Here is a 12,476-nt window from a genome sequence, read left to right on the forward strand (position 1 = left end):
ACTCTACTAAAGTAATTGTATTCTGTGTTTACACATATGTGTACACATCCAGGTATTTCTCCCCTCATCTTTGTAGAGTGCTCATTATTTCTGAAAGAGTAAGAGGAAGGTGTGCATTTAGGTACTTTCTGAAGATTTATGTCCATGTGCAAGGCATTAAAGCCATCTGCTAGTTTCAATTTAGTAGATAGTTGCAGAACAAGAAGATATATCTCGGCTCTTGGGTGATTCTGAATACAAAGAATAAGTAGAGATAGGCTCCCAAAAGAGTGGAGGAGGGGGAGACAAAGTTTTTCTTACATAGAGACACTTGTGGCAGTTTCCAGAATTTTGTCCCCCAAAGGGTAGTAAAGTATGATCTCAGGTCTCCGTGAGGGCAAGATAATTAGTAGGAATGAATACTCTGGGACAGAACTATTGTTTTATATCTTTAATGGGCCTGAGGGTGGAGTGAGGGAAGGGGTGTTAAAACTCCTCTGTAGAAAAAAACAAATAAGCATACCATAAATGTATCATGCCAGACTATGTTTTTATATTGGTAGCTGGGCAACAGTGACAATCGGGAGATTGAACCTTACACAGAGCTCAACAGGTTTCTTTAGAGTTTTCTCAGAGTCTGTGATACATTAATCCTCCATGTAAATCTCTAAAAGCAGGTAAAATAGAATTTTTTTAAATTTATTTAATCACGGAATCTGTTTTTCCACAGGGTAGCTCTTGGTAGTAGTGTTCTGCATTTGGGGAAACACCACAGTAATCAAATAACAGGCAGTGTTTTGTTGTCATTTTCTCTTGTAACAGCAAAAACATACCTAAGCTGTAGGAAGACCTTATCATTACTGTGAAATAGCAGTGGGATGCTAGCCCTGCGCTCTCCAATATAGTAGCCAAGCCACAGATGGCTCCTGAGTACTTGAAATGTGACTAGTTTGATTTGAGATGTGCAGTAAGTATAAAATACATGCCAGATTTTGAATACTCAGTACAAAAAAAATGTAAAATATCTCAATAATTTTATATTGATTACATGCTGAAATGATAATATTTTGGATATACTGAGATAAATCAAATACATTATTAAAATGTAATTTCACTTTTTTGTCTTCACTTTTTTAATGTGGCTACTAAAAAATTAAAAGTACATATATGGTTCACATTTGCAACTCTGAATTTATGAAACTCACATCTGCAACCTTCTGCAGATGGCTTTAACCTGGCAGAAGTTTTAATGAAAATGAATGCTTAAGATAACCAGAAGTGTAACGAGGGCCCTCATTAATTATGTACTGATTTATTACAGAGCAGTTAACACAATGAGACCTATTCATTAATCAATGCATGTTTGCATATATTGGTTCACTCAAACATCTAATAGCAAAATGTTGAGTTTTGTTCCATATGTGATAGTGACTCTCCCTAAGTCAGTCAGCCTCTCCCCCTGCCCAAACACACAAACTACTTCCTACAGGGACTAAGAAAAACTAAAGGAGAAACAAAGAAGAAGTCCTTGCAAACTGTTTTCACAGTCGTACAGTCAAGCCTCATGTATTTTTTCTCCCTCTTTCCTTCTCCTTCCTCCATATTGTGCAGGGAGGAGAAAGGGAAGAAAAAGGATAGTCTGTTCTTTTAACCAGTCTGCTCACCAACAAACCCCCACAGAAAAACCCCAAAATATGGATGATTTGCTTTTCATTTAAAATAATTCTTCGAATTCAGTTCAGAGAGGTAATAGGTACATAAAGGCAAAAGAAGATACAGAAAATTCTGCAGATAAGACTGCCATTTGTGGAAGAGTCTAGGTGAGAATGACAAGGTTCAATACTTTAATAAAAACACATATTTTTTAAACCCTAAAGGCATCATCCATCAGGCCTCAATTTATTAGCACTTTTAATTAAAGAAACCAGGAGACGGAACCTCCAGTAAGAGATTTATGATAATGCAAGGCTCAGATATTTAATGTTATCATCAACTTTTTTTTTCACAATAATACAAATAAAATGGCCAGGTTTCTTTATGGAGAAGCAGGATAAATGCAGCCGCCATTCCATGTACAGCTGCACTTGGGCTAGGTTGTCCTAGACCTGTGATCTAACTGCAGAATGGGCCCAACTCCTTCTGCTGACCTTGAAGTCAGCCCTTCTGTCCAGCCTTATTGAGCTTGTAGCTCTTAGCTACAAACTGACATGGATGGAAGAGATAAGAAAATCTTCCCTCCCAGGCGAAAGGTCACATGATTAAGCAGACATAGGAAAAACCATATCAGAATGTTCTATTTAAACAGGAAAAAATAAATAAAAAAGAAATGAGGAGGACAAGAAGTTGCTGAATTGGGGAGGAAGGATTAGATGTCTCAGGAAGCAATAAAATCCATTAAATATGCATCTATAACTCACACTGAGATGCTGAGCTGCAGCAAGCTTTCTCCTACCCACCCTTCTGCTTGCCTTCTCATTTGCTTTCCTTGCCAAGTTTATGCCAAGATCACATGGCCTTGGAGAATCTGAGGCTCACTCATTTAGCTATTAATTTGGGACAGTGTTGAATAAACAACCCACGTTCCCAAAGGAAGGCCTTATATGCAATTGAGACTGTATTTCTATCACTACATGTCATGCAGTGCTGAGGCCTGAATTAAAGTGCAGATCAAACTCAACCAAAAATACTTTATTTCCCAGTTCATGTTTGCTCTGCAGACCTAGCCTGCCAATTCTTTCTCTTGCATTACTGGCACTGTAATCCTTTGTTTCCAGCAAGCAAAATAAATATTTGCCTTAAAAGGAGCTTGTGAGCTAAACCAGCCTATTTCTATGTACTAAGCCCCGGTGAATCAAAACCTTCTGAGGCATAAATGCTACAGTCAGGATTGGTTCTAGAATAAAGAACATACACTTTGTTTTTACCCATCAAGTGATCCAGACCCCAAGCACTGCATCCATATGTGGAGATTCCATTTGGCTGAAATGCTTATTTGAAGTCATAATTGAGCACAATTTTCTATGCATGTAATAGGTACTTAAAATACAGCTTCCCTTTTAAATATATAAAGGATCTGCATATTACAAAACTTTCTTATATCCATTTTATCATTGACAACCTTCATGACAACCCTGTGAAGTAGAGAAGGTGATTATTATTATTATTGTTGTTGTTGTTATAGTGGCCCATGGAAGTGGCAGAAGGCTTTAAGATTTCCAACACAGGGCTCTTTGCATTACTAATGCTTTTCCTTTCAATAATGTGTTTCCTTAATATGGTTATAAATCACAAACTTATGTTTGTTGCATTGAAATTATTGAGATTTCCTCTGTACAGAAATTGAAACAATATGAGTACTACCTTGATTAAAATGTTAGTGTGTCAAAGAAAGTTGGAAATATAAATTGCCTTGGAAGATTTCCAATCTAGCATAGACCAAAAAAATTATTCTGTTTCTCGAGTTATCAGAAAGTGAATACTATTATCTTAATAGTATGGTCAGTTACCTGAAGAATCACAGGGGAATATATGCTGTCAAATCTCTGTTCTCACTTATTAGGTTACAAATGAAACAAAAAAGCAAAAACTGATGACTGAAAGGGGATAGGGCGAAATAAAGATATTTAACATTTTAGGGTATGTGTGGAAGAAAGAGTACATAATTCTGTTAGGGAATCAAAATACAGGGTTGTAATATGTCCCAAATCTTGCTGTTTTCAAGTATAATGCAGTCTCCCCGTTGTTGAGAGATTCTATCAATTTATCCTCAAATATTTCCACCACTATCTTCAGGGTTTATAATTGTTTATGCCACACATAGTAGATAATATTAAACTAGTGGTGGTAGTTTGCCTTCAAGAGGCAACATGCTTAATTAAGCACTATTCAAAAAATAATGCTACTCTAGAGAAGAGAACAAATTGGTTAATTAAATGAGAAGTGACATGCCACACTTTTCTATAGCAACACAGGGTATATTTTTCCCCTTTTTGGGAGAATAAGATAGAAGAGGATCTTCCTAAATCTATAATTCTACTCTTCCAGGAAAATGAAAACTTACATTTTTAAGTGCTAAACAAGCTTATCTTGGTTTCTAATTCACCAAGGTGTGAATTCATAAAGACACACTCAAACATGGCCTTTGCTTGGATTTGACACACAAAAGGGTTGCCTTTTCACAATGGTCGGTACAACAATGTCAGTTACCCTTCCAGACTTTGAAAGGGCAAGTGAGCAAGAATGAGTCCAGTTTTTCTGAAGTTCCTAGAAATGAAACTGATATATTGAGCTAGATTATCACTTCTTAGTGCTTTAGGTTTTAGGTCTCAAGGACGATTGGTGGGAGTATCAACAAACATAAACGGAAGGTAACTTCCAGGGGTATTTTGTTCACTGCTGTATCCCCAGATTCTAGTCTAGAATACTGAATAAATATACTTGGGAAGTGAAACCTGGGTTTGAATTCTCATTCTCCCTCCTTCTGGCTATGAGACTTTGGATCAATTACCTAAATCACCTCAAAGGCTTGCTGGATGATGAAAAAAGTATGTGTTCCATAAGGCCCTGTCTATCAGATACTTATTCTCTTCACCCTAAAGGGGTCAAATGACATAAACTTAAAACCAGATAGTGAAAAGCAGGTACCACTATTATTTCAAGAGGAGACTACTTTGTAGAAAGCTTTTTGCCTTAAGGTTTTCTGAGAGATCCTTGATGATTAATGAATGAACTTCCATAACCCAATTTTGGGAGTCATCTGAAAGCTATTATTTATGTGCTATTGCCCCAATCTGAGTATTTTCAAAGATAAACAATTGAGGCCAATTTTATGTATTTATATCTGAGGACATGAAAATAAAGCAATAAGCTAAAAAGGTACATGTTTTTCAAAACCATTTTGTCCTAGTTTGTTCGGATGAGTGCAAATGTAAACAGTCATAAAATATACAATGGTGCTTCTTACCTTCTTTTATTCCATTAGTCACAGATTCTTTGAGAATCCTATGAATGCTAGAGATTTTCTACCCAGAAAAAAGAAGACGCACAAACACACAAGCACATGGGCACGTGTATACTGCCAACACACATGCACACACACACACACACACACACAAACACATGCGTATTGCCAACACACACACACACAGAAGTATTTTTAGGCAATAGAGTATTCCTCAGCACCTCCCAAACTTCATCTATGAATCAAGAAGTTAAGAACCACTGAATTAAATAAGTGCTTGGATTTACATGGGGATAGACATAAAATATTTACATATATTCAATATTTAATGACTACTTAGATAACTGTTAAATCTTATACAGTACACAACCTCCTCCTCCACTCTGATAACATGAAATTGCCAGTGACCAAGTTCTAGGAAAGGGGTAAACTTGTGTTCTGAGTATTAAAGTGACAGTGTTCTGCAAACCACTGTTTACTTGAAGTAGTTTTACAACTTCTATGTGTTTACAGCAGGGTTGAATTTAATTTGACAACTTGGCTCAGTGGGTATTGTAGACAATTTCTAGTAGAGCCTGTGTCTTGGAAGATAAGGTGATCAGCCAGGGAGTTCACTCATCTCTTAATCTAACAGTATAAAACTGAATATCTTTCTTTTAACAATCACTAGTCCCTTTATCAGCCAGTGTCTGCCTGTCCCAGGGGATGCAGTATTTCATCAAAGGCAGAAACATCACACTTTTGTAATGGTTACCCTGATCTTTGAGATTAGTGATTTTTACCATGAGTATAGTTTACACTTCAGATAATAGCTTCATAGGGATTACACAGGCATTTAGAAAATGACAAAGATAATAACAGCTCATGCTTCAAGTTGAGAAAAACATTTGATAGCAACACTTGGTACAATATTTGCTAGCCTATGAATTTTACTATTCCAATTCAGCTTTAAAAAAGAAAAAGCAACCAGAAAAAGATGTTCAGGGCCTAAGGAAATGAAATCATATCATGAAGTTATGATATGATTTTTTAAAAACGCTCAGGCAATAATAAAAAAGAGAGATTCATATGCAAATTTCTCCACTCAGTAAAAATCATGAATTGCAATAAGTAAAGTCATAGGACAACAAAGAGCTCACTTTTTTGTCCTTCAGCAACTTGACACTTCATCTTTCTGAGCGGTTTTCAGCTGGGCAATTATTTTAGCTTTAGATTGCCTTTATTTCTGAACTTAGGTGTGGAGGGCACCCACAAATGGTTAAATTCTCTCTCCAATTACCAAGGTATTGGCATTTTATTGTCGTAGTCCACATTTCAGTTTTGTTTTCTATGCCCTAACTGAAAAAAACGATGATCTCTCTTTTCTCCTCTGATTTCTGGTTTCACATCTAGTCCCTGAAGTATTGAATCTCTGTGGTTTTTAGAAGAGTTGTGGTATCTTTATTTTGCAGGTTCTCAGACTGTCCTTCCTTAAGTCTGATATCATGTTGCCTTCACCTGTCTCATTCCATCCCCCCTCTTTCCTTTCTCTTCCTTTCCCTCCCTCCCTCCTTCCCTCCCTCCCTCTCTCCCTCCCTTTCTTCCTCCCTTCCTCCCTCCCTCCCTTTGGGCAGCAAAGTTAAGGCTCATGGTTGTGACACCACTGAATGTGGCTTGGATGGAAACGGCCTTGGGTAAACTCAGAAAATCTCAGGGACCTTCTTCAGAGCCACAGTAGGAGATGGAGCCTTCTAAACAAAGATGCTGAAGAGAGGGAACTCAGCCTGACTGGGCTGTAGCAGATCGATCAGAAAGCACACCGTCCCGGAGAAGCCTTCATATAAGCTGTATATACTTTCAAGGACCCGAGAACCAGCCTTGAATTCCTCAGTAAATAAAAATTCAGCAAACCTAAAAGAAGAAAATATGAATAGTTTTAACATGAATGTTTTCTACATTATTGGCCTTGGGTTGCTTCTTTCTTCTCTCTGCCAAGTTAAAATTTTAGCATTATTTTCTTTCCAGAATTGTATAATATTTTAAGAAAGACATTTTCTGTGTTAAAAAAACAGAGGAGCCATTATGTAATTGTGTGTGTTTCAAAATAAATTATGTTGGCAGGCAAATCCAACTATTTTGAGTGTTTGCAAAGTAAAGCAGTTTGGTATTTTCTGAAGATTTCATTCCTTCTGCCATCCAATAATTAAAAGTAAAAAGATAGATAAGTAGCCATATTGTTGTTTATTTTTAATAGAAGCAAGCTGATATATGACTGTTTCTTTAAAAAAGTAAATATGCTGTTTTCCTGCAGGTGTATTATTTCAGAGCTAGGTTTCCTTTATATGTGACAGAGAGTAGAGACTGAACATAAAGGGGCAAGATTTTATACAATCTGTGCTTTGGGCAAACAAAGGAATAAGATTAATGGGAAAAGCCAAGCCACATTTTATAATCATGACATCAAATAGCAAACTCAGCTACGAGATAGATTATTTTTAGGACATCTGCCTTAAAAATAAATCACTGGCCTCTAAATTCTCTATGAAAGAGATTTTTTCTTTTACCAGTATGTGCAATAAACCCTATTCAAATGAGTAACATCTTTAGTAGTTAACAGCACTTAAAATGCTGTCACCTATATCATCTCTTTACTAACTTGCTCTCCTCGTTCCTATCAACAACAAAAATAATCATCGATTCAGAGGTCGGAGCTCATGGTTTAATAAGGCCTGACAGCTGATACTGCCATAAATTTAGGTGACTGCTAATACACAGAGGATCTAATGAAGAGTAATTACTTATTTGATCTTTTAAAGGTTCTTGGAATCTGTTTGGTACAATTTTTCTATCAACTGTTTTCCTGAATATGCAAAAGTTTCTAAATGGAATTCAAAATTTTAAATAGTAGAATAATGATGCATCTTAAGAGTTAATTCACAGTTTGTAATTATACAATGAAGCTTTGCGGTATAGCTTCAGGGAGTCTCAACCTTTGTAGTACTATGGATCATTTGGCAGTCTGGACTCCATCTCATAAAACAAGGCTTCAAATGCATAAAATAAAATACGCAGGACTCCCAAGGAAATTAATTATATTAAAGCACAGTTAGCAAAGATTTTAAAACCAAACATGTGATATAATAATATATATATATTCTTATTAACACATTAAATAACAAGATCTAGGAGTGGGTCTAATAACTGGACATTTCTAAGTAAGGATGGGATTGAAATATATTTCACAATATCTGCGATGAGTAATATGATCATATGCGAATATCTATGACTTCTATTGGTGACAAGAGTCACAGCTATTGCAAACTCTCTTGTGGCTTATTACCTACATTCAGAATCAAAGGAAATGCTACATTTCAGTCTGAGATATAATACTTTTCTCAAGTAAATTCCCTGGTGTAGTTGAAAGGAAGAATTTTGGAGTTGCGATACCCAACTGATTATTTCATATTATATGACCTTTGGCAATTTTTTTAATCTGACTTTAAAATGGTGAAGTTACAGATTGCATAAAATTATCTGCAAAGATTAAAGATACCATATATTAGGCTCTGAGCACATAGCAAGCATTCAATAAATGCTAAATTTAATTACTTCACATAAACATATTATAGCAGAATATTTGTAAAACGGAGACAATTATTCTACCATACTTTAAAAGAAATCTACAGTTAATTTTGCTTTCTCTTCTTCCAACATTTTTTCCTCCTAAGCTTTGACTTATTACATTGTTGAAATTAGTCTGTATAATATTTGGTATCCTACATTGTTTTACTTTAAAAAATATAACATTTTTTGTTTTTCAAAATAATTTCTAAATAATATATAGCAATTTACGAGTACCAACAATGTATAAGAGTAGCAGTTTCACTGTATTCTGGCCTGTATAACACGATACTATATTAAACTTAAAATGATTGTTTCTAAAATTTACCCAATGGTACAGAATTCAAACTAACAAATTCATTTTTCTAAAAAATTGTCAAAATAGAAGTCAGAATGGTAATTATAAAGCTAAAAAGAATTATAGACACTGACAGCATTACATATCAAAACCTATTATGACCAAAACTAAACTCAGAGGAAAATTCATTGATCTGAGTTTTTATTACTATTATTTTTATTAAAAATATGAAAGTCATTCTGATTAAGCATTTTTTTAAAAAAAAACTGTAGAAAATAACAGAATAAAGGAAAAGAACATTGGCAAGTCAAAATAAAGGCAGAAGATAACAAGTTAGGAAGCAAAAGAGAAAAAAATGGAATTAATAAAACCAAAAGCCGGTTCCTTGAAAGGATGAACAACATAGAAAAAATGCTGGAGTGTCTTACCAAAAAGGAAAAAACATTAGGAATTCAAAAGGGCATATAAGCACAGACATGGGAAATTTAAAATATTGTTAGAGCTTTATATCAAAAATTTGAAAATCCATATGAGCTTAATGCTTTTATGGGACTAAATTCACTTCCAAAATTAATTCAAGAATAGGTAGAAAATCTGAAAAATTAAATAATCATAGAAGAAACTGAAAAAGTTGTCAAATATTTTTCTGCAACCATAAATCCCAATTATATGATAAAAGAGTAATAGGCAATGACCAAATAATGCTTATTCCAGAGAGGTACATATTATTTGACATTACTGTTTTAGGAATTGCCAAATTGAGGGAAGTGTCCTCACTTTGGGCCACGGGATATTTAATTTAGAATTATAATAAAGTGTAAATCTTAGTACTCCAAGCAATTAAATGCAATGCCCAAATAATATTCAGATATTGCCTATAAATTTCCATTCTCTACCTGTGAGAGATTTAAGTTGTCTAAATTAAGGCCTTGGACCCCAGTACCTTATAACTAAGACTCTATAAGCTAGGACTGGTCTGCCAGAAAAATAAAGGATTGTTATAACTCTTTTTAACAGGCTTTCTAGGACATGACAACCTCTGGTAAAATTTATCCCAAAGGTGATACAGCATTAGCCTAGGTAAGAACCAATAGGACTTTCTTTTTCTATATTTGGGAAATAAAGGGTCAGGCTATAACCTAAACAGATTAGGGAGCCATGAATCAAACATGTAACAGAATTCCTAAACAATGAAGCTTCAAATAGAATACTTGCATATGTTAATATTTTTCCTTTAGTTTATACACACAAATATCATATAGGATATTTTTGTTCTTTAACGCTGAATATTAGATAAGTTGGCTTGGGAAGGCCTTTCTGAGAAAATGACTTTTGAGTGAAGGTCTGAATGAGGTGAGGAAGCTGGGAGATACATATAGAAGGTGAGCATTACAGGTAGAGGAAACCAAAACTCCAAAGGCCTTGAGATAGATTTTACCTGGCATCTGAACAGAATCACAAGGAAGCCACCATGATGGAAAGAACCAAGAGGAAGAAGAGTAGGGGATGATGTCAGAGAGGCAATGAGTGGCAAAATCCTGTAGGGATTCGTTCAAAGACAGACTTTGGCTTTTACTCTGAGTCATATGAGAAGTCAGTGGATTATCCTGAACAAAAGTATGTCATAATCTGATATGACTGAACAAAGGTATGTCATAATCTGATATGATATATATCATAAGAAGCAAATTTAAAAGATCATGAAGAATACCAATATTCTCCTCATAGGGGTACCAGAAGCAGAACGGAGAGAGAGAATAAGGAATTGGAAACTTATCTGAAGAAATAATAATGAAAAATTTCCCTAACATGGTGAATGAAATAATCATACAAGCCCAGGAAGCTCAGAGAGTCTCAAAAAAGATGAACACAAAGAGACCCACACCAAGACACATCATTATTAAAATGCTAAAGGTTAAAGACAAGGCAGAATCTTAAAAGCAGCAAGAAAAAGCCAGTTAGTTACCTACAGGGGAGCTCCCACAAGACTGTCAGGTGACTTCTCAACAGAAACTTTACAGGCCGGATGAGATTGGCAGGAAATAATCAAAGTGATGAAAAGCAATGACCTACAACCAAGATTACTCTACCCAGCAAAGCTATTAAATAGACTCGAAGGACAGATAAAGAGCTTCCCAGACAAGAAAAAGCTAAAGGAGTTCATCACCACCAAACCAGTACTACAAGTAATGTTAGAGGGACCTCTTTAGGAAGAAGAAAAAAGATAAAATGTATGAACAATAAAATGGCAATAACTACATATCTATCAACAATTATTTTAAATGTAAATGGATTAAATGCTCCAATCGAAAGATATGGAGTGGCTGAATGGATAAGAAAAAAAGACCCTTACATATGCTGCCTATGAGAGATTCATTTCAGATCGAAAGATACACACAGACTATAAGTAAAGGAATGGAAAAAGATATTTCATGAAAATGGAAACAAACAAACAAACAAAAGCTGCGTAGCAATACTACTACCAGACAAAATAGACTTTAAAACACAGGCTATAGCAAGAGACAAAAAAGGACTCAGTTATCCACTTCTGAGTATTTATCTGAAGAAACCCAAAGCACTACTTTGAAGGGACATGAACATTCATGTGTTCACTGCAACACTATTTACAATAGCCAGGATATAGATGATACCTGGATGTTCATCAATGGATGAATAGATGAAGAAGAGGTGGTATATATATACAATCAAGTATTACTCAGCCATTAAAAAGGAACGAAATCTTGCCATCTGCAACAACATGGATGGATCTAGAGGATATTATGCTGAGTGGAGTAAGTCAGACATAGAAAGACAAATGCCATATGATTTTACTTATATGTGGAATCTAAAGAACAAAATAAACAAAATAGAAACAAAATAGATATGAAGAACATTTTGATGGTTGCCAGATGGAATGGGGGTTGGGGAGATGGATGAATAAGGGGAAGGGATTAAGAAGTACAAATTGGTAGTTACAAAACAGTCATGAGGATATAAAGTATAGCATAAGGAATATATTCAATAATATTGTAATAACTATGCATGGTGTCAGATGGGTCCTAGATTTATCAGGGTGATCACTTCATGAGTTATATAAATATCTAATCACTACGGCTGTAATACAAAAATTAAAAATAAATTAAAAACAAACAAACAAACAAACAAACAAATAAATAAAAGATCATGGTGAAACAGGGAAACATTCTAAATGAAACCAGCATAAAGGCAAGGATGTTTACTATCCCTTTTATTATTGGGCATTATTATGGAGATTCTGATCAATGCAACAGGAAATGAAAAAGAAAGGTATACAAATGAGAAAAGAAGTAACGAAATTATAATTATTTGCAGATAACATGTGTGTCTATTTAGAAAACCCAATGGAATCTAATGAAAATATAACAGAAACAGTAATAGAGTTCAGTAAGGTGGCCAGATATATCATTATGATATTTATCAAAATTAAGATGCTTATAAGATCCAATGCAGATTTATATAAAAGAAGTGTATTTTAGTTTGCTAAATTATAATAATATATATGTTTTAAAAAGCTTTCATAAATATAGTAATAAATGACCTAAAAATATAACGAAGGAAAAGGTTCCACTCACAAACCTGGAAACATAAAATACATAGGAA

The 12,476-nt window shown here is 34.8% G+C and overlaps 1 protein-coding gene across 1 annotated transcript in view; it reads right to left on the bottom strand.

Moving 5' to 3' along the window:
- Positions 1-6,669: 6,669 nt before the first annotated feature.
- LANCL3 (LanC like 3) overlaps positions 6,670-12,476 on the bottom strand; it is an 84,530-nt gene continuing 78,723 nt past the window's right edge. Inside the window, exon 5 of the mRNA XM_006918265.2 lies at positions 6,670-6,829. Coding sequence (XP_006918327.1) covers positions 6,670-6,829 — 160 coding nt within the window. The remainder of the gene's footprint in view (positions 6,830-12,476) is intronic.

Source organism: Pteropus alecto, unplaced genomic scaffold (genome assembly GCF_000325575.1).
Source record: "Pteropus alecto unplaced genomic scaffold, ASM32557v1 scaffold28, whole genome shotgun sequence".
Classification (NCBI taxonomy): Eukaryota; Metazoa; Chordata; class Mammalia; order Chiroptera; family Pteropodidae; genus Pteropus; species Pteropus alecto.